The 23,789-nt window shown below is 39.1% G+C and overlaps 2 protein-coding genes across 2 annotated transcripts; one reads left to right on the forward strand and one right to left on the reverse strand.

The window, feature by feature from the left end:
- The first annotated feature begins 6,176 nt into the window (after positions 1–6,176).
- Positions 6,177–8,250, forward strand: LOC127987605 (uncharacterized). Its single transcript, XM_052589980.1, has 2 exons — positions 6,177–6,605; positions 6,955–8,250. The coding sequence occupies exons 1-2, from the start codon at positions 6,247–6,249 to the stop codon at positions 7,325–7,327; spliced, it is 732 nt and encodes a 243-aa protein (XP_052445940.1). The 5' UTR covers positions 6,177–6,246; the 3' UTR covers positions 7,328–8,250.
- Positions 8,251–8,309: 59 nt separating this feature from the next.
- LOC127987593 (uncharacterized) lies at positions 8,310–11,066 on the reverse strand. The gene is made up of 4 exons (XM_052589966.1): positions 10,829–11,066; positions 9,687–9,881; positions 9,532–9,602; positions 8,310–9,413 (listed from the first exon to the last, which is right to left on the reverse strand). Exons 1-4 carry the CDS (start codon positions 10,832–10,834, stop codon positions 8,690–8,692), a joined length of 996 nt encoding a protein of 331 aa, XP_052445926.1. The 5' UTR covers positions 10,835–11,066; the 3' UTR covers positions 8,310–8,689.
- Between the last annotated feature and the right edge of the window lie 12,723 nt (positions 11,067–23,789).

The raw sequence follows: 23,789 nt of genomic DNA on the forward strand, positions 1-23,789 counted from the left end.
TAGCCAAAATGGCATGATCATACAGCCGTGAATATTCAACTGTGAGATTGGTGGTCAAATCGGGCTCCTCCTATTGAATCATTGAATCGTCGACTATTCAGGGTCACCCCAGTAATATCGCAGTGTTTTGCCAGAATATAATTTAACCTTGTGTTAAAACAATTTTTAATTATGTACTCAGTAATGCCTTCTGTTGTTGAAATGGGAAAAAAAATTAACACAACACATGCATATTGGATATGGATCTGTATGTGAGTCAACGTCTTCAGAACTGAAATTTGACAATGTTGTACATTAATTATTTTAGTCTTTCATTCAGTTTTCCCTTAATCTCACTCTCAATCACTGCTATCTCATTGTCTCATTTAGTTATTCACACTCTGTCACTCTCTGTGTATCTCTGCTTTCAGTACAGCATATATTTATTTATTATTAACTTTAAAAAAAGTTCCACAAAAAATAAATAAATAAGTGCCCTGGGAGACTTCCTGAGGAGGAAACTTTGACTTTGTTTAGGTTTATATATATATATATACACACACATATTTACATTTTAATTGTTGTTTTCTTTCTCAGGTAGATGCTGGAATGAAGAGCAGCCATGCTACAGCATCTAAAATGGAGACTTCTATTAAAGTTGCACTGTAACATAAGAGATCAGAGATCAGCAGAGCTCTACTGGTGCCCCTTAGGGGATTGATTTATCTATAATTATCTATAATATCTACTTAATGTTCTGATGAAGTTGTAATTGGTCATTATTCTGTTCTATAAATCTATTCAATATATTCTAGTGTTCAATAGTTTGGGGTCAGAAAGTTTTTTTTCTTTCTTTAAGATATTACTTGTATTCAGCAAGGGCAGATTAAACTGATAAAAAGCACTTTGGCGATGATAAATGGTCTAAGAAATTTGGGTCCCAGTTTACGTGAGGGCAGTCTGAAGTTAATGTCCTTAGTAGACAACCAGACTCTCTGACCACACATGTAAAGTGGGGGCTAAGTACAGTGACGGTCTGGCTCTAATTGCCCCCTCAGTTTAGAAGGATCCACCCGGTTTTCCACGTTTCTAAGAATAAACCCGCCTTTTGCTCCCCCCTTCAGCCCCTGACCTCTGCCCCTCCGCCTCCTAGGCTCATCGAGGGGTCGCCTGCCTATACTGTACGGCAACTCATTGATGTGCGGCGTAGGGGTAGAGGTCATCAATATCTGGTAGACTGGGAGGGTTATGGTCCGGAGGAGAGATGCTGGATTCTGGCTCACGACATTCTGGATCGCGCTCTCATTGATCAATTTCATCAGCGTCATGGCGAGTCCTCCGGGGACGCCAGGAGGCATCCCTGAGGTGGGGGGTACTGTCACGGTGCAGGGTGCCGTCTCAGCTTCCCCTGTGGTCTGTGTTGTCCTGTCTGTTCAGTAGCTCGTGGTCTGGGCAATCAGCACTGATCGTGACGGGGTTGTGCAGATCACGAGCTGATTCTTCCCCACCTGTCACTCGCTCCCCCACTCCCTTATATGTCTCTGCTTTTCAGGGAGTGTCAGCCACATTAAAAAAAAGTTAACAGTTTAAGTCATTTGTGGATTAATGCGTATTGGAGACACGGACCGTTTAAAACGATTCAGTTCGATTTGGTAAACTGTTTCAAAAAGATCCGGTTACATCGAATGATTTGTTCGTGAACTGGATATCACAAACTGCTTTGATTTGAACTCTCTCTCACAACAGACACAGAAGAGAAGACAATGCTGAATAAAGTTGTATTTGCTATTTTTGGACCAAAATGTATTTTCGATGCTTCAGAATATTCTAACAGACCCTCTGATGTCACATGGACTACTTTGATGATGTTTTTCTTACCTTTCTGGACATGGACAGTAGACCGTACACACAGCTTCAATGGAGGGACTGAGAGCTCTCGGACTAAATCTAAAATATCTTAAACTGTGTTCTGAAGATAAACGGAGGTCTCACGGTAGTTATTAATTACATAATTTAGATTTTTGGGTGAACTAACCCTTTAAGTCATTATATCAGTTTATTGGGGCAGTGTGAACTAGCCTTTATTTAACTCAGATTTGTAGGATAAAAAGACAGCCCTAGTATGTGTGGTCTAAATGTAGTTTCTCGTTAATTGAAAATCTCATTACATTGTAATTTATCATCATCACAAACAAGTAATTTTTGTAATCATCTTTGCCTTTTAAAGATTCTAAACATGTGCCTATATTGATTTCTTCATCAGCAGAGGGGAATATGAGAAACCAGAGAATCCAAAGAGCCATGGGTGTGTGCAAAAAAAAAATGTGGTCAGTGTATAGAAGAGGAATGGCTTCTTTGAATTTTGATAGTTTGTGGATCGTTAGCTAGAGCTCACAGCAGGTGATCGGTCAGAATCACACAAGATTTCTTCATTGGAAGTATTTATTGGGTTTACAACTGCATGATTGAACTGTACATTGATGTGTGTGGTTCTGAAACAATAAAGAAGTGAAAACAAACATAATTAGTTGAATGAAAATGAATGATTATCATGCAAACAAACCATTATTTGTATTAACTGTATCCTATTCTACAATACAGCAGAAATAAAATACAATAATATTATTTTAACATGGCCGAAACTGGCATTAAAAGAATGAAAAAGGCTGTGCAATGGTTCTAAGCTGCTACAACTTTAACAATGAGAAAGCATAAACCATTCGCTATACAAAGCCTCCCTCTACAGCATATAGAGTATGTTCAAATTAAGTGTAAAAAAGTCAATAATTTGTTGAGGTGTTTGTCTGGTCATAACTGGGGAGCTGCAAAAGGGGCATTGTTGAGGATTTACCAGACTCTCATGAGGTCTTCCCTAGATTATGGCTGTTTATCATACATGGGAGCAGCTGAAAGTCATTTGATTAGGTTGGACAGAGAACAGTCACAAGGGTTGCGTATTTGTTGTGGAGCTTTTAGATCATCTCCTATTGCTGCTTTGCAGGTTGAGACTGGAGAACTTCTGATGCGGTTAAGGAGAGTTAAGCTAATGTATGCGTACTGGGTCAATCTCCAGGGTCATAGCTGTGTTCACCCAGCAAAAGCTGTGTTGAATGATTGTTGGGAACATCAGAAGTCTAACTACTATAGTTTTGGGTGGATTGTAGATAAAAAAGCCCAGAATGTAGGCCTGACGCAATTTGAGTTCAGTTCGACAGTACCATGTTCATCAATACCTCCATGGCTGTTTATTATGCCAGTAGTGGACTTGCAGCTACAACTGGCATTGAAAAAGGAAAGTAGCGGTAACCCAGAATGACTTGTTGTTCAAAATTACTTTGCGCAGTTTAAAGAACACCTTGTACTGTATACCGATGGGTCTAAAGATCCCAACAATGGCAGAACAGGAGCGACAGTGAGTATTACACAATATAACATCAAAATTAAAAGAAGAACTTCTGATTATCTTGCCGTGTATACTGTCGAACTCACTGCCATTGCTTTAGCTCTTAATTGGTTGGTTATGAATTATATTGGGGGCATAAACAGAGCTGTAGTTGCCTCAGACAGTCAAGCTGCATTATTGAGCATAAAAACAGGAAAGTCATGCAGACTAGATCTAATATACAAAGTTTACCATATATTGTTCCAGCTGCATAGTAAAGGTGTTTATGTTCAGTTTGTTTGGGTCCCTGCCCATGTAGGTATTGATGGAAATGAACAGGTGGATATTCTAGCTAAACAGGCCTTGAAATTGGATGAGGTTAACATCAATGTCTCTCTATGCAAAGCTGAAGGGAAATCTATTATTCAGGAAAAAGTGATTGGGATGTGGCAAGAGCAGTGGGATAATAATGACACTGGCAGACATCTTTACTGTGTGCAAAGAAATGTGGGAGGGGGTAGATCTAGGGATGGAAGTAGGAGAGAAGAGGCAGTGCTGACACGTTTAAGAATTGGCCATTCAGGTCTCAATAGATCTTTACTCCGTAAAGAGAAACATCAGACAGGAGGTTGTGATTATTGTGGTCAGCCAGAAACAGTTGAACATGTCCTAATAGAGTGTAATAATTATATGGAAGAGCGTAGTTGTTTAACATCAGTCCTATATAAAGAAGGGAAAGCGCTTACTTTAGTTAATTTATTAGGAGATGTATCTAAAACTGTTAAAAATCAAGTTATGAGGTTTCTCAAAAATACGGGGTTGTTCTACTGTATTTAATATGTACATATTTATATAATAAGTATGCGCATAGGTGAATAATTCCCTCTGACTATTCTCGACGACCACACTCCTGTCTGGTAGATGGCGGTAAATGCACCTTAAGTTGGTTTGCCAACCGCCAGTTAAACTCTAAAAGAAGAAGAAGAAGAAGAAGGCTCCCTCTGCTGGTCACATAAACAACTACAACAGGCCGCTCTGAGAGGTGTCACGTGATGACCAGTGTACATGCGGACAGTGCGTGCTCTATAACCAATTAACTGGGTTAAAGGCGAATATCGCTGCAAAAGCTTACAAACTATGCGCAGAGGGTACATAACTGGTATTATACAATGTGTAACCAAAGAATAATGCCCGAGTGGAGAATTATACATTGATACATAGGAAGAAACATCACAACACGAAGCCTAATCGGGCAGAAAAAACCTGAGCTTAAATTAGCAACATTAAAAAGACAAAACACTACCAATCTAGCCTCAGCAATGACAGTAAAGGAACAACAAATTACAGATTCTTACTTGTAAAGACACACACAGGATAAAGCAGTTGTAAAACGGGTTTTAAGTCCGTGCAGTTAGCGTACACTACTGGCAAAAGTCTCGGACAGAATGCTACCAGCGTGCAGCGATCCTGAGTCAACTTGTGATTGGCTAAGAGTCCAGGTGAAGCAAGTAATCTTCCCATAGGAGAGAGAGAGTCCCAGTAAAGTGTCTGATGCTTAGCGGCCACGAGGGGGCCTTTTTTACAGTCAGTGCCTTTTACTTCTCATTGAAAAAGAAACGAGAACAAAATCTCAAGTTGATCACAGATTCACCCACTGGGTGTGGGTCCTGCCATGCCATGACAGCACGAGACCTAGAGCTAGAGTGCTGGGAGGAGGCAAAGGTGACAGGGGTGCTGCTACTCCAGCCAAATTGCAGAAGACACTGGGCAGATTTCTCAAGAAGTCCTACACTAAGTCTGCTGCAACATCTGATCTCACAGAATAGCAGGCTATTGAAGCTGAACTAAACAGCTACCTTCAAGCTCCTGATTCATTGCTTCTGGCTTCGCTACAGTTCGGACGTTCTAGCTTACTGCTCTGCGCTTTGCTTCTTATTTCTGTACTTTTCTCTGACTTTTACTTCAAGAGATCAGCACAGTGATCAAACAACAGATTTTTGGCACAAACACTAAAACTAAAAACTCTTTGAGACGGGAATAAAACTACAGAAAGAAGACTTTGCCTAACAGCTTACATTCCTGAGACGGGATAACAACTGCCTACATTCAAACAGAAGAGAGAGAAAATGCCTCCTGTTGGATACTTGTTGCATGAACTGCTGCGAACGTCTACAAAGGATTGTGATTCTTGAAACAAAGTTACTTTCTGGACTTCCAAAACAGACGGAACACTTAGCAGACCGTCGTCATGGACCCTCTCAGCATACAGCCGGTGAGTCCCACGAATCTGCTGAATCTCAACAGTTTATACCAAGTGTAGAGGAACAAGCTAAAACTGAATGCCACACTAATCGATGACACAAACAGTTAACGAGACCCTAAGGAACACGAGATATCAGATTGTCACGAGTTTCTCGTATTGCTGCCATACAGTAGGTAGACATGCTAATTGGGCATTAACTGTAATAGGCTCTATGCAGCGGGAATCGTGACGTGTTTCCGACTACACTCTCTACTGGGCTAACAGTTTCCGGTCCCTCTTTACATCTGACGCTAAACCTCGCGAGATCGTTGGGTATAGCGCGAAACTTAAAAGCGACAAACATTTCCCTCAACATTTCTGGTTGTTAGTATATATCGTTTTTGACATCTTAACCATGGAGAAAAAGGTTTTCCGATACCAAAAGCTAATGCGACCTAGATCGGAACATTGTTGTGTGCCGTTGTGCGTTGTGTCGGCAAGATACAACTCTACGGTTAGTTTCCATTCATTTCCAGTGGAAGAGGATCTCAGAAAAAAGTGGCTCTGTCAGATCAGGAGAGATGACTTCCAAGTCAACAAAAACACAAAGGTGTGTAGCGTTCATTTCAGATCTGATGACTTTATGGAAGGGGCTCGTCTGAAACGTCTGAAAAAAGGTGTTTTCCCTACACTGTTTGAGTGGAACCACTACCAGGAGCAGCCGCAGAGGTTGAGTGTTTGGGAACGTCGAGAGAGACCGCTGACCCCTGATCCTGACTCGGACGCAGAACAGGAAGATATGGACTACGATGTGGAGAGCACTGGACATGATTATTGTTCAGTTCCCGAAGCTGCAGCTGTGGACATGGTTCTACATGAAAACGAGGAGTTAAAAAGAGAGATAGAAGATGTACGGAAGCAGTTGGAGCAAACAAAGATGATGCACCGCTTTGGTCTCAGTAGATTTGCTGGGTCCGATGAGGACATTCGCTTTTATACAAGGTAAGATTGTATTGCCTGTGGTAAACATTTGTAATAGTATTACCACTGTCCTGAAAACACTGGTCCACATTTCTGATAAATATTATTGGAGTTGTATACGATAGCTACACGTATTCTACACTGACAAAATAATAACAACAACATAATTATAAGTATGAACACCAGCTGTTGTCTTCAACAGCAACCAGAGTTAGTTTAATTATACATAGCAAATTCCATAATTGTCATGACTCAATATTGCAAGATTGTTGATTCAGTTACTTGTAGTTCTTTAAACTTACTACAAAGCCATGTATAAGTATTTTATGCCATGTGAGAACCAATGCACATTTTTTTTTTTTCTTGACAGATTTGCAACATACAACCACCTGATGGCCTTCTGGGAACTGATTGAACCGGCAACTCACAGGATGATTCGTGTCACCAACTCCAAAGTCTTCAAGGAGCCTGGAAACACTCGGGCACTTCCTGCAATAGATGAGTTCTTCCTGTTCTTGATGCATCTTGCTTTGGGCCTCAAGCAAAAGGACCTTGGTCATCGGTTTCAAGTACATCAGACCACTGTAAGCCGCATCATAACAACCTGGGCCAACTTCCTGTACTTTGTCCTGGGGTCAGTGTGCATTTGGATGCCAAAAGAGAAAGTACGAGCCCATCTGCCAGAAGAATTCCATCAATTTCGAGACACACAGGTTATCCTGGATTGCACAGAGATCCGCTGACAAACACCTTCCTCTTTGCTACTACAAAGTGAGGTCTTTTCAAATTACAAGTCTCACTGCACCTTCAAAGCTTTAGTAGGAATGGCAACTCATGGTGCAATAACATTTGTTTCTGCACTGTATGCAGGGTCTATTAGTGACCAGGAGCTGTTCAAACAGTCAGGGATCATTAACCTTCTTACCCCTGACATGGCCATCATGGTGGATAAGGGCTTCTTAATTGATAGCCTGGTGCCATGTAAAATCCACCGGCCTGTTTTCCTGACCAATGGAAAACAAATGTCAGCTGATGAAGTGACACACACTCAGTCTGTGGCTAGGCTCAGGGTACATGTTGAATGTCTTATCCGTCGCGTTAAAGAGCATAAGTTGTTTGACACAATCATTCCCTTGTCAATTTCTGGTAGCATAAACCAACTGTTCACAGTGGCATGTTTGCTTGTGAACTACCAATGTGGACCACTTGTCAAGGCATGGAGCCACTGAGTCTAACAACTTGATGATGTGCTAGGGTTTGTATAAATATTGTACATATTCTTATGTAAATACTATGGATTTCACACTCTGTTCTGTATTAATACCTCTGATCAACAGACAAAACTCAGACAGTTTCCTTATACATATTTTATTATAATAACACAAAAAAAACTATAAGAACCTAAAGATATAGTATATACATGTGTAATGTAATATAATAGATAGGTATATATTGTATATAATGTATACATATAATAAATATAATGCTGTATAAAGATAATGTGTATATATACTGTAATAAAATAGGTGTGTATATATATACTGTATAAATATAGTGTATGTAAATATTGTTTTGTGTAAATGACTATGAATAATACAATAAATATAATGCTGTATAAAGATATGTATATATATATACATGTATATGTAATATTATAGATAGGTATATGTATTATATTGTATATCTTGTATAAATGTAGTGTGTGTGTATATATATATATATATATATATATATATATATATTGTTTGCATAAGATACAATAAACGATAAATATAATACTGTACAATAATTTCAGTGTAATTGAATGGACCACCAGTGGTATGTGGCCACACTTACACAGTCATTATATCTGAAATGACTTAAACACACAAACACTTCTGTAGGTAGTGGTAAAAAAAAAAAAGATCTCCTCTGTCTCTAATGGTACACATTACATCTAAATTTTTGTGTATGCGCTCAACAAGCATGTCCTCCTGCGCACATACCACAAAATCGCACCACTCCAAACCTGTCAGGAGGATCTGACCTTGTACTTGCCAATAGTACTTGTGCTGCCTCCTAAGCTGCAGAGAGCCATCAGACATTTTCAGGTAGGGACAGTCAACCTAACTCTTGATGTTGGGGCATTTAATTTCCAGCAGGCCGAATGGTGGGTTTTCAGAAGGATCAAACACTACTCCATCGGGGGAGCATCCCAGCCATGGAGCATCAGGGTGTATAATGAACCCGCAGGGTGAATAGTTGACATTTTTTAAACTGCAGTACTCTGTCACGGCAACTGGCTCCATATCGATACCTCTCCTCATGTCCTTCGTCATGACAGTCCCCCTCAGAATTCTGTGTGCCAGATTTTCAGCTGATGTATGACAGCGAACATGGCATGCCTCGTGAAAGCGTGTAGATGTAACTCGCATCTTTCTCAGTCGATGCCATTCCTGGCATGAGCTCTGCTCCCGTGTTGCAGCTTCAATCCTGTGGGCCATGTGGAATGACACCTGTAGCGATTTCATATATACATGTTCCTCCTCTGATAACACATTGGCACATGTGGTTGGCTCAAGCCTATAGCCTTGGATGGGAAGGGAAGGTTGGGCAGGGGCTTCTGGGATGTTGTTGATTTCCCGCATTTCTGGTGGTTTTTGCTGAAATGACAGCACACTCCCGGCCTGGACAGCCCCAAAAGCTGACTGAACTAATGGGACTTCCGCTGACATGCCCATGGTGGTCACCAGAGGTGCAAGCAAAGGGGGAAAGTCCCTATATACTTCTTCCACTCTCAATGTGGCAAGATCTGGCATTTCCCCATCCAGTGCTTTGTAGAGAGAACTTCTGAAAATGTTGAAGTGAAAAGATGTAAAAAAATAAAATTCAGCATATTAATTACACATATTAACCACATCAACACATAGCTAAACTATATATATAACTAAAGGTAATATAGTCTCACCTCACACAAACAGCGGTAGAATTTTGGGGTTTGCGGACCTCCATGTCTCCCACTGGACCTGGCCTCACACCCTGACAGCAATGAGACATTTTGACATGGCGTCACAATAGTTACATGTGCATAGGTAAAATTCACATGACAGACAAATGACTTACCAAAGTCCTTGGCTTATGCCAGGTCTGCTCCGTTTCTGTGCAACTGTGCACTGGGGGTACAGCAAGGATGCCTAATTGTGAAAAATGTGCTGTTTGATACAATAGTGCAACCAAATGGTTGCATGAGGCACACCCCGCCACACAGGAGCAGTGGGTGCTCACCAAAATTACAGGTTTCGAGTCTTTTAACACCATCTAGGAAGAAATAGAAGCTTAGATGAGAAATACCCCTTAAGAGCTAAACTGTTAACAAGAGAAAAATATAACTAATAAAAGCATACAGTTGTATTGTAGATTAGAGCCACATAGACCTATCCATTCACATCCATAAACAGTAGACTGAGCCATGTACTAGGGCTGCACAAGTAATCAAATTTGCAATCGCAATTACAGATGACAAGTAATCGTTTAAAGGCACAATTACAAAATTATTGCATTTAGCCTCAGATATATATGTGTGTGTGTGTGTGTGTGTGTTTGTGAGCTGCAGAAAGGAAAACACCAATCTTGTCATCTTAAGCACACAGAATAACGTAGGTGAACTTTTTCACTTAAATTATTCTGTGTGCTTAAGATGATAAGATTGGTGTTTTTCTTTCTACAGCTCACACACACACACACACACACACATAGATATACATATATATATATATAGGTGTGTGTGTGTGTGTGTGTGTGTGAATAAACCGTATATATATTTGAGGCTTAATGCATTTTATAATCGCAATTACAATTTCAAGGGAATAATCTACAATTATGGTTTTTGGCATAATCATGCAGCCCTACCATGTACATTTAGATAATGTTATTCATCAGCTGGGCAACTTATCAGCAGGCCTAACCATTTCCCTAACATTGACCCTAGTCACCCTACTTTCAATTCATGTGGCTTTTCATTTTTCCTCATGGATCTATGACAGACTGCCCTGACGCTGACCTCTCCTGTCACCTTGTTTTTCATTGACACTGTTACGGAAAAAGATGAACATACATTTCTAAACTGGATTACACTCGTTCTTACACTGTGCTAGTTTGTCTGTTTTAATATAGTAGAGTATTGTGAAAGAATATAGCCAACGTTAACAAGTTCAGTCACGTCAGTTTCTTGATTACAATGCATTGAGATAACATTAGCTACTTACCCTCATAGTTGTCGATATAGCTGCCGATATACATTTTGAATCCCTTTTCCCGCTTGCTTTTGGGAGCGGCACATGATGTTTTTACAAAACGGTCTATGTCATTTACTGTGAGACGAGGTAAATCCTGAAGACAGCGACTATAAAAGAGAGCCATATCTGTCCGTGTATAAACAGGAATTAGAACCGGAAGTTGGTAGCCTAGTACACGCGAACCCGGAACTGTGTCGTGCATAGAGCCTATTCAGTCGCGTGTTAAAATCATTCGCGAAACTACCGCCAGGTGTCGCAAAGGGACGGATTGCGAAATGAATGTAATTGTAAAATGAGATAAAATGAGTTAGTAAAACAACAATAACATTATGATATAACACTGTAACAATAAAAAAAAAAAACATTAAAAAATGTACAATGAGTTAATTTCAAAATGTAGGATAGTCTTAGGCTACGGTCTACTCATCAATAAGTAAAAGAAGACCTTCACACAAAGTAGGCAAGGCAAGGCAAGGCAAGTTTATTTATATAGCACATTTCATAGTGCAATCTGTTCGGACACAGTGCTCATTCAATAAATGCACAGCTAAACAGATGGGTTTTAAGTCTAGATTTAAATGTGACTAGTGTTTTAGCACATCTGATCTCTTCTGGAAGCTGATTCCAACTGCGGGCAGCATAGTAACTAAAGGAGGACTCCCCTTGTTTTGTGTGAACCCTTGGTATTTCTAACTGACTCGATCCTAATGATCTGAGTGCTCTGTTAGGTTTATATTCTGTGAACATATCTGCAATATATTTCAGTCCTAGGTCATTTAGTGACTTATATACGCGTAAAAGTACTTTAAAATCAATCCTAAATGTAACAGGAAGCCAGTGTAAGGACATGAGGACTGGTGTGATATGCTCAGATGTTCTGGTTCTAGTCAGAATCCTGGCAGCAGTGTTCTGGATGAGCTGCAGCTGTCTAATGGTCTTTTTGGGAAGGCCGGTGAGGAGCCCATTACAATAGTCCACCCTGCTGGTGATAAAGGCATGAACAAGTTTCTCCAAGTCTTGACTGGAAACAAACCATCTAATTCTTGCAATGTTTTTTAAATGATAGTATGCTGATTTAGTTACTGCTTTGACATGACTACTGAAACTAAGGTCTGTCTCCAGAATCACACCAAGATTCCTGACTTGATTTTTAGTTGTTTGACCCCTAGAGTCAAGGTATGCATTCACCTTGAAAACTTCATCTTTGTTTCCAAATGCAATGACTTCAGTTTTTTCCTTGTTTAACTGAGGAAGGCTCTGGCACATCCAACTATTAATTTCATCAATGCATTGGCAGAGGGAGTCAGAAAGTCCAGAAAGTAACTTTGTTTCAAGAATCACAATCCTTTGTAGAAGTTCGCAGCAGTTCATGCAACAAGTAGATCCAACAGGAGGCATTTTCTCTCTCTTCTGTTTGGTAGGCATGTAGCGGATTTCCTTCAGCACCACAAATGACACACCAACTCCTAGCACTTTGGTGAATCAGGTTCTGCAGTTTAATAATAAAAGACACAGGATCATCAAACACACATCCTCTCACCAAAAGTTCTCTTCAGTCACATGTAGAACTGCAAGTTATGAATAACATAAGTTATTCATCTCTTACACAAATATACATAAACTCAAATTATACAACAAAATAAAATGAATTTAACATATACACACTCATTTAAATTAACACTACACTTAACATGAGACATCTTCATTATAACTCAATAAAAGACAATATTTAAGCAGTTATGTGATCGTATAGTGATTTGTCGTTAACATACCTGCAGTTTAATAATAAAAGACACAGGATCATCAAACACACATCCTCTCACCAACAGTTCTCTCTGAGTGATGTGAGACAAATAGATTAATCCCTGTCCTCCATTAACACAATGACTGCAAATTCAGGGTCTCATTTGGCTAAATATATACACATATGACTTAAATAAAAATCACACATTAAACTAAAATCAAATAGGCAACATAACATTTATACAGACTCGATTCACCAAAATTTTGTATTTTAAAATTATATTAAAAGGAAAAAAAAACCCACTTTAAATTAGCACGCGGACGGCAACACTAAACAAACACATTAAAACCGTTTGTTTCTTAAACTTGATAAATGTATCTCACTTTTCATAGAAAGTCAAACATCTAAACTCAATCCATCTTTTTAACACTTTTTACACTTATATTTACTCATATTTTTAACCATTTTATCGTTTTTATAAATCGACATGCAGAGATGCAAAGAAACACAACTTACTCCCTTCAGTCACATGTAGAACTGAGAGAGTCAGACGTCACGTGACAGCGCCACTAAGTGACGTCACTCAAACTTAAACTGTTTACTTTCTGCAAAGTACATTTTTCTCTGTGCCATATATATATATATATATATATATATATATATATATATAAAATTAGATTCATGTAAAATACATGAAATACAAAAATAATTAAATTCCTTTTAAATTAAATCTCTTTCAAAATAAAAGATACTAAAAGTTTGCTGGAACACAAAACTCATAACATTACAGGCAGTTGTTTTCCCGTCTCCGGAATGTAAGCTTTTCGCAGTGGGAGACAAAGTCTTCTTTTTGTAGTATTATTCCAGTCCCAGTGTTTTTAGTTTTAGCGTTTGTGCCAAAAATCTGTTGTTTGAGCACTGTGCTGATCTGCTGAAGTAAAAAATCAGAGAAAAATCAGAGAAAAGTACAGAAATTAGAAGCAAAGCGCAGAGCAGTAAGCTAGAACGTCCGAATGGTAGCAAAGCCGGAAACATTTATATTACGTAAAGTATCATATGCATGCTATTGTTATTAAACAGTAAATAAAAAGCCATACATATATATATATATATATATATATATATATATATATATATATATATCAGGGTTTGGCAAAGGAGGAACTCAAGTGCAGACAGGAATCAGGTTACACAGAGGGTTTATTAACACAAAAGGGGAAAACAAAACCCACGAGGGGGAAAACACTGACTAGGGTAGATACAAAATAACTGAACAGGACTGAGTTAACAGGATAAACAAAGACTCAAAACACTAACTACAAATAAACACTCACGGATATACAAAGACTTCTCAAAGGGGTGACAAGGATACACTCTCTCACAAGGCTGACAAGTAGAAACACATATAAGGAGACAATGAACCAACAAAAGACAGAGCACACTAGGGGATCTAAATAGGGGAACTAATTAAGAAACAACAGGTGGCACAGATAAGGCAATCACGACAAGACTAAGATAACAAGGGGGGCGGGGCAAGGGAACGAGACAACACAAGCAAGGGTCTGTCATGATCCTACCTCAAGACTAGAGAAAAGTCAGGACTTGAAGGCAGAACCATGACAATATGTATATATATATATATATATATATATATATATATATATATATATATATATATATATATATATATATATATATATAGGCTTTATATGTAGGCTTTATATAAAGCTAAATGTTTTCATTTCATTTTCATTTCGGTTCATTCTTGTTTTAAAAAAAAATCTTCAGGTTCCATATGCAGAGCGAAATGAGAACGGTTCAGCATTTAGCAATAATTAGTATTAACTCTGTTATTATTCTTGATTTTTCAAACTACCAACACTTTGCATTTTTGAATTATGCCTTATGTGTGACCAAAAATTAAGTATTATTTGTTTCAGCTGTTTGATCGTGCTCCATCACGAGTACAATTCATGCCAACAGCCGTAATATAACTGCATTTTCAGCAAGAACTCATGTTAAACATATTTAACTATAGCTTGATCAGAAGGTTACAATGACTGCAAGAGTCGAGCGAGATGGCACCTCAGTCGTGGGATTGAAGGTGGAGAGAGAACTGTACATGCACTAACCCCACCCACAATTCCTGCCGGTCCGAGACTAGAACTCACAACCCTTCGATTGGGAGTCCAACCCTCTAACCATTAGGCCACGACTTCCCTTTTACTGATTATTTTCGGGTTAAAGCATAATTTAAACATTCACACGCAATCGCTTTTGCAATAATGCGTTCAAACAAATGTAATCTTACAGTGCTACTACATTATCAGCATGCTATCTGATTTTGAAATCTTGAAGAAGTTAATCGATCTGTTTAGATAAAATAACTGACAAAGATGTTATTTTCATCACAAACAAAATTTTCACAGCAGAAAGCAGCAATGAAAGATGTAATGCTTACAATGTTATTAGTTTGGCATGTGATATAGGGAAAAAAGTTTACACAAAATAGCTTAAGCCACTTTGAAACTCTCCTGTTACTTTTTTTAAAATGATTATTATTTTATATGCTATGTTATGAACATAACATTTCAAACATACTGAAATACTTTATTCACTGAGTAAAGGCGGAGCGTGTTTCTGGTATCAGTGCACGCGGAGGGGAAGTTGTTGCTGCTCACAGACTCTGCTGCGAATGAGAGAGATGTTTCACCTGACGAAACGAAGACGACCGCGCGAACACAAGCACAGCACATCCGCCAAAAATCAACCTGCAGCAATGCTCGTTCATCGACTCACCAAGCTTTACTTTTGTAGGTCGCATGGCAGTAAATAATTCGATAATATGACCATGCAGTCAGTACAGATATTTAATAAAAACATTAAAACAAGCAGGACTGTAAAAAAATGCATGCCAGGTCTACACTGGACACAAGTGGAACGATCCAACAAAAGACAACAGAACACAGTGATGGATACACTGGACACGATCCCCATCAGTGAACTGATGCTCGTTCTGTTTATGATGAAATGTTCTGACACTGCGTTCAGATGATTGGACACTACAGTGTGATGTCATCAAGTTTAGACACACTTTTCGCTGTGGGGCACAGCTCTATTTACAAATAAGTTCTATAAGAAAAAAATAATAATAATCTAAACCAGCAGCATAACGAGATGGAAATATAAACTAGAACTAACAACAGGTCCTCCGTCCATGACACTGACTCACTGCGGAGCTGGCAGTTTTAATCTGAACAGCTCTTAAAGCTGAGTGCATGGTTAGATGCATGATGGGCTAGTATTAAATAAATAAATAAATAAATAAAAATAAAGGTCTTTCCAGCATTAAGGTAATAACATTACTGTTTTTTAAATCATCTTGTTACAGTTATAAATTTGACTCCTAAATGAATCATAAAGAACTATGTTAAAACTTGTTTTGTAAAATTTCTTGGTCATTTGAATATTGATTTAAAAATCGGTTTAAATCATAAATCTTTTTATGATTTTTTTTTTTTTAGGCCATATGCGATTGCCCAACTTTAAAAGCAAGTAAAGAAGGCTCCCTTTAAAATCACTTCAGTTTTCAATTACTAAAGCTATTTTTTACATCTTGTGTATTTTGTTGATTATAATGATTATAATTTAATCGTGAGGATGGTTTATCAATCTGTCCATTTTTTTGAGTTTCAAAGATTTAATTGTGCTGGTTTAATTTTATTTGTTTCTTGTTTTAGGCTAAATAGGCATAAATAATGGGAAATAAATTATACAGTGCTTCACAAACATGCAACAATATCTTAATCAGTTTACAGACAAATGTCTTTTTCCCAATAAGTTATGTCAAAATAAAGGACAGGTAACGAATAACAAAAATGCATGTTTTTTTATTAAAGGAAAAAATATATTTATATTTAAAATATAAATTAAAATATAGGCATAATAAATGAAAATATTGACATTGCATATTAATCCATGTAGCCTACCCCCCTAAAATAGGCTACCACTTTTAATGCTCCGATGCAAAGTAAACCACAATTTCTTTTGAATAATATAACGCATATTTAATATAATAACATGTAACTTAGAGAAAATATAAGCACAGGCTCAGGCACAGGCTTGACATTTATCCTGCTTGAATTCGTTCTAAGAAATGCACATAACTTCATAAATACCAAACTTCCATCTGTGAATATTAAATATTAAATATATTAAATATTTAAACTATAGTGTTTTTCTTTCATTTTCCGTGACTGAAGCAGTCAAATGTAACACATCAGTGAGGCATAACTGACGCCTATTAGCGAAAATGTGCTTTTGATGCGTGGTACGTGCGGCGGTAAAAAGGGCCTTTTGAATGTCTACTCACCGTATTCTTCAACTTTCTTTTCCTCCTTTCTACTTGCTAATTCTTTCTGCATCACTCTTTCTCTCCTATCTGCTTCCGCTATCCAACAATTCACAGTTCGTTCACATTTCTCACACATGTCTCGCACAACACCCTTTTTGTCTCTCGCTTCCCTCTTCTACTGATTCCTTCACAGCTTTTAATTTCTTAACACTCAACATTCCCTCTTTTGGAAAATGGTATTTAATACATTTCCCCATATCTTGCATGCATTTTTTGGCCATATACCTTTTTTCATTTGCCTAAACACCGGTGTATCATTGTTACGGCTGGCTCGTAGACCGCAACATAAAAGAGGCAGACAACAAATTCTTTAACAATAAAGCAATTTATTATCAAACCAAATAAACAACAAAAGAAACTGACGTCTAGGGGAAAAATAGGACACACGCGTGTGGTTATTAAATAAACAAATATAGCGAAGGGGATAATTAATGAGAAAATAAAAATGTACAAATGACAAAGTTGGGAGAAGTGAGGGCGAAGCTAGCCTCTCTCATTACAAGTCACCGGTCTTTATACTCTGGTGAATTAGTCGAGGATTTAATACACCTGTTGCCCAATTAACATCTGCACTGTGTAGCAGAGCCAGCAGGGGCAAACCGGCAGGCGTAACACCTCCCCCACAAAAGTATTCCTCTAAGGAATGCAAAAAAAAAGAAAAATTTCGCCATTAATCCCACTCTACTTGGTCCTGATTCCTGCTTCCTGGGCCCTAGGAGACAGGATAGAAAAAGAAGAGAAGGAAAAAAAAGCAAGACATATTTACAAGCTCACGCTCGGGATAGGGCATCAGCAATGACATTTTCACTGCCCCGAATGTGTTTAATGTCAAGAGAGAATGGCTGTAAGAAGAGACTGCACCGCATTATCCTCTGATTACGATCCTTCATCCGATGTAAAAACACCAAAGGATTATGGTCAGTATAAACCACAATCGGACTTGCAGATGATCCCAGATAGACTTCGAAATGCTGGATAGCTAAAACAAGAGCAAGCGCCTCCTTCTCGACAACAGAATAAACACGCTGATGGACATTGAATTTTTTTGAGTAATAACAAACTGGATGTTCTACTCCATCCGGACGTTTCTGTAGGAGGACAGCTCCGGCTCCAGTGTCGCTAGCATCGACAGCTAAACAAAACGGTTGATAAAAATCTGGTGCAACAAGCACAGGAGCACTAGCCAACAGTGCTTTGGCTCCATCAAATGCCTGTTGGGAAACATTGGTCCAGTTAAAAGATACCTTAGTACTTACAAGGTCAGTCAAGGGTGCTACAAGGGATGCAAAGTTAGGGCAAAACCCACGATAATACCCGGTCATTCCCAGAAACCTACGCAATTCCTTGCGATTTGTTGGCACTGGAAAAGCACAAATTGACTCAATCTTAGCTTCAATGGGGCGGACATGTCCATTTCCTACTATTTTACCCAAATAGGTAACTGTAGCTTTCCCAAACTCACATTTTGACAAATTTAAAGTTAGAGAGGCCGCAGTCAAACGAACAAATAACTCCCTTATTTGGGCTAGGTGATCTGACCAAGATGAACTGTACAAAACCACGTCATCCAAATAAGCCTCACAGTTAGACAATCCAGACAACACCTTGTTTATAAGGCGTTGGAAAGTAGCTGGAGCATTTCGTACCCCAAACGGCATAACACGATATTGGAGAAAGTCATCAGGTGTCACAAAAGCAGACAGTTCCCTTGCTCTGGCAGTCAATGGAACCTGCCAGTACCCTTTTAGGAGATCAAATTTACTCACAAATTTCGCAGACCCCACCCTATCCACACAATCATCTATGCAGGGTAAAGGATAGCAATCAGGCTTAGTGATGGAATTAAGCTTGCGATAGTCGGTGCAAAATCTGTAAGATCCATCGGGCTTATTTACAAGGAGACAAGGTGAACTCCAGGCACTAAAGCTGGGCTCAGCTAAGTTGTTGTCTAACAAGTAAGTCACCTCTTTTTTCAACAAGTCCCGTTTCATAGGGTTTACCCTATACGCATGCTGTTTAATTGGTAGAGCGGACCCCACATCAATATCGTGTTCAATAACGGTAGTGCAACTAGGCACATCAGAAAACAAGTGAGGAAAAGACTCCACCAACCTAAGAATGTCAGTTTTCTCAGACTGAGATAGATGCGGTAAATGATTAACCAATTTTGGATACATTTCAGAATTATTCAATCGTCCTTCAATAACCCCTCGAGAAGGACCGTGAACACAATCATCCCCCATACAATTCAAGGAAGAACTCTCTGAAGAGGAAATCCCCTCCTCACTCAAATGTGAAGAAACGTCTGGCACAGCAGTTACTAAGCCCACAGAAGATGCAGGAGAAAAATAAGGTTTTAAAAGGTTAATGTGGCAAACCTGTACTCCTTTGCGTCGTTCTGGGGTTTTCAAAAGATAATTCTGTCCAGAAAGGCATTTGAGGACCAGATAAGGACCTGCAAAACGGGCTTGAAAAGGGTTACTTACAAGTGGCAACAAAGCTAACACTTGGTCTCCAACCTTAAATTTCCGATCCACTGCTCGTTTGTTAAACAACCTCTTCATCTTACACTGTGACTTCCCCAGTTTTCTCTGAGCAATTGCTCGAGCCTCATACAGCCGATATCGAAAACCACTCACAAAATCCAACACATTTTGGGAGGGTTCAGAAGGAATCCAGTTGTCAGCTAAAACTGCAGTAGGACCACGAACTTCATGACCAAATACCAAGTCATTTGGACTAAATCCAATGCTCTCTTGAGTAACCTCTCTAACTCCCATAAGCAACCAAGGCAGCCCCTCCTCCCAATCAGACCCAAGCTCCACACAGTATGACCGTAACAAGGACTTCAGGGTCTGATGAAATCTCTCGAGGGCCCCTTGACTCTGAGGATGGTATGCACTGGAAATATTATGACTGATTTTCAGTTGTCGCAAAGCCTTCGCAAACTGACGGCTAATAAAATTAGAGCCCTGGTCAGACTGGATGACTCTAGGAATGCCAAATGTTGACATAAAGGCAGTTAAAGCTTTGAGAATGGATTTTGTATTGATGGACCTAACGGGATATACAGCTGGATACCTGGTAGATAGACACATAACTGTGAGTAGATATAAATGACCAGATTTTGATCTAGGTAAAGGACCCACGCAATCAATTTGCAAATACTCAAATGGTTTTGATATAGCTGGAATCGGTTGGAGAAGAGCCACAGGGATTTTCTGGTTTGGCTTACCAGTGAGTTGGCACACATGACAAGTTCTAATATATTTTGCCACGTCTCTCTTTAAGCCAGGCCAAAAGAACCTGCGTTGCAATCGATCATACGTTTTCCTCACCCCCATATGTCCAGCCACTCCATCATGAGCTAACCCGACCACAGACTGTCTGAATTTAAGAGGAACTACCACCTGAACATAAACCTTAGTAATGGGTTCAGATTCACTGACCCAACGTCTCAGCAACATCCCATCTTTTAGGAAGTAGCAAGAAGGTAACTGAGTCTCAATATCTCCCTCAATACGAACCATTGAGAACAAAGGTTTAAGTGTTATATCAGCTAACTGTTCTTGGATCAGGTTCTCTCTAGAGACATGAAAAATAGAGGATAAAAGATCCGCTGATACTTCTTTCTCCCGAGAGAAAAAATACTCAGAAAATAAATCTGAAGATTCAGAAATGGTGTTATCTTCCAAAGTCATACCAAGTGGTTCTTTAACTGTCCCTCCATCAATCGGATTTGATGGAACAAAACTACCTCTATCTACAGCATCCTCAGAATGAACAAGTAACGACTTCTCCACGGTTACCTCACTGTCAGGATGTAGATCAAGTTCACCTTCACACGGTCGGTCAGCTTTAAGTTGTTTTCCTATGGCTCGGGTGACAGCACAGAAAGGAAACACATGGGGAAATCTCTTCCCACATTCATCAGGAACGTCTGCAGACATGGGTGTGGAAACAACAACAGCAGATGGTACAGATTTTGATGTGCCCCAGACATTTCCTCGAGCAAGATCGTTCCCCAGGATAAAAGAAACCCCTGGCACAGGAAGGGAAGACCGTACTCCAACAATTACATCACCAGTCACAAGATCAGAGGTAAGATGTACTTTGTGTAAGGGAACTTTTAAGAAAGTCATTTCTATCCCCCTAATTAACACATCCTTCCCGGTCGCAGTCTGAGCGGAAAGTGGAAGAACTCCCTCTAGCAGAAATGATTGAGAAGCTCCAGTGTCTTTCAGAATCTTCAGAGAAACTTTTCCTTCCTGTCCTAGCAAAGACACACTACCGTTAGTAATAAATGGAGCATACTCCGTATAATTATCTCCAACATCTACCTGATGGGAGAGCCCGTTCCTAATCTCAAAATTCTGTTGGTGATCATGAACCTCCAGCGGTTCAAGTCCAACCAGTCCAACTGGCTTAGCAGACTTCTTTAAAGCGTTACATTCGGAGATTTTATGTCCTACCTTGTGACAATAAAAGCAGATCACTTTACCTTTCTTCTCTGATAAATTCAGACTTGCCACAGGGGGCACACCTGACACCATATTTGATGTACTCACTGGAGGCGTCCACCGATTTCGAGATAACCTTCTACTCGGATCACCTAAACTTCTATCAGAAAAAGAAACTCTGTGAGTCAGAACAAATTCATCAGCCAACACCGCTGCATCAGCTAATGTAAGAGCCTTCTGCTCATTCAAATAAGTAGACACAGACCCTGGTACACAGTTTTTAAATTCTTCTACAAGAATTAACTCCCTTAACTGGTTAAAGGTTTCTACTTTCTGAGACTGACACCACCTTGTAAACGTAATCTCTTTTTCCCGAGCAAATTCAACATAGGTTTGTCTTTCAGGTTTTTTATAACCACGAAATCGTTGGCGATAAGCCTCCGGTACTAACTCATAGGCTCTCAAAATGGCTATTTTGACCCGTTTAAAATCTACACTCTCTTCTTCAGAAAGAGAAGAAAACACCTCCTGAGCCTTCCCTGTCAAAACGCACTGCAGAAGCAGAGTCCAGTCCTCTTCTGGCCACTTTAGAGAAGAAGCAACCCTTTCAAAATGAGCAAAATACTTGTCCACATCACGTTCACAAAATGGAGGAACCATCTTAATGTTTCGACCAACGTCAAAAGAAGAATGCACAACCTGAACGGATTTTGAAGCTTCAGCTTTTTTTACTTCCAGTTCAAGTTCAAGCTTCCTCATCTCATGCTGCCGATATTCACGTTTTCACTTTCACGTGCATACTCTAACTTTTTCAACTCAAATTGTGTACGCTCACGCTCCTGTTCAAGCTCTAATTTTTTTTAACTGAAGACGTTTTTCCCATTCCCTATCTTCTAATGTTTTAGTACCTTCAAACGATATTCTCTCAGTTTCAAACTGTGTTTGTTTCTCTATAGACATTAAATCTCTCTCAAGTGGATGCACAACCCCACCAAAACTAGCTTCATCTCCTGCTACCAGAATTCCTTTGGCTATCAACTGGCTTTTAACAGCCTTTAACAAATCCTCCTTGCGCTTCTTATCATTGCTAGTCAAAATGATCGCTTGACTCTCTGCGATTTCTAGAAGTTGTTCTTTGGTGCACCTATCTAGAAACTTGTCAGAAAGTTCTACATTCAATCCCTGAATGGAAGTCATCTTGAACTAGTTTAATACCAAATGAAGATTAGTTAATAAGTTGACCACAATAAAACCAAATAATTCTGATAACACACTTCCAAAACCAGTGTCAGAAAACAGCCTAAACAAATAATTATTCAATTACCTAGCTCAATCCACTATAACACTAGAACCCTCATAAAGATCAAGTGAATTAATAAGCCCAAGACATAAATCCTGTTTTTATTCTTCAAATTAATCACACAGTCACTGCAACAATTTCAGTGTTATAAGGAGGACGATAAATGCACAATTTTAATAGGACTATAAGCTCTGTATAACCACTCAATGCAGTGCTAATTTACTTCAGTAGACAATCGGTCATTCTCATTAGGTTACAACAGCTGTTTCAAATGTATCTGCTTCATCGATCAGCTCTATTGTCCCTAACAGAAGATTGTCGTGTAAACTAATTAAATTTTATATTTTAACCAGTCTACACAATCATCTAATTCCTATATAAATGGGCAACTTAAACCACACGCGAAAACATGCTCTTTGTAATAAGATTAAACAAATCAGGGAGAAATATAAAGTACTCACCAGGATTTCAATCAGCTTTACATCTCCGATATACCTGCCTGTTGAAACTATATCCTAGCTAGTCTTCAAAGGACTGCCGGGCTCGAGGCAACTTGAAACGCTGAACCTCGTAACAACCATACTCCAAATGAGTTTAGCTGCGCGAGAAGCGTACCCCCACCCAGGATTTCCTTCAGAAAACTACAAATAAAATACAAAACAAAATCAACAAAACAACAAACAGTGTTCCGATGGAAGGACCGCTCACACACAGCCCAGCTGAAACACTCTAACTAACCGGAGTGAAAACGGACTCTTTCAGAAATCCTGAAGAGACAATAAAAATACTCCCTCAGAAAAAGCTCAAAAAAAAATCTCGAACGAGGCCCCATTTTATGTTACGGCTGGCTCGTAGACCGCAACATAAAAGAGGCAGACAACAAATTCTTTAACAATAAAGCAATTTATTATCAAACCAAATAAACAACAAAAGAAACTGACGTCTAGGGGAAAAATAGGACACACGCGTGTGGTTATTAAATAAACAAATATAGCGAAGGGGATAATTAATGA

Source organism: Carassius gibelio, chromosome B22, assembly GCF_023724105.1.
Source record: "Carassius gibelio isolate Cgi1373 ecotype wild population from Czech Republic chromosome B22, carGib1.2-hapl.c, whole genome shotgun sequence".
In the NCBI taxonomy this organism is placed as follows: Eukaryota; Metazoa; Chordata; class Actinopteri; order Cypriniformes; family Cyprinidae; genus Carassius; species Carassius gibelio.

Coding starts and splice junctions, on each gene's coding strand:
- LOC127987605 (XM_052589980.1), top strand. CDS start 6,247: ATGGAAGGGGCTCGTCTGAAACGTCTGAAAAAAGGTGTTTTCCCTACA. Junction 6,606..6,954: donor GACATTCGCTTTTATACAAG/GTAAGATTGTAT, acceptor TTTTCTTGACAG/ATTTGCAACATACAACCACC.
- LOC127987593 (XM_052589966.1), bottom strand. Junction 9,603..9,686: donor GGCATAAGCCAAGGACTTTG/GTAAGTCATTTG, acceptor CATTGCTGTCAG/GGTGTGAGGCCAGGTCCAGT. Junction 9,414..9,531: donor TCTACCGCTGTTTGTGTGAG/GTGAGACTATAT, acceptor CAACATTTTCAG/AAGTTCTCTCTACAAAGCAC.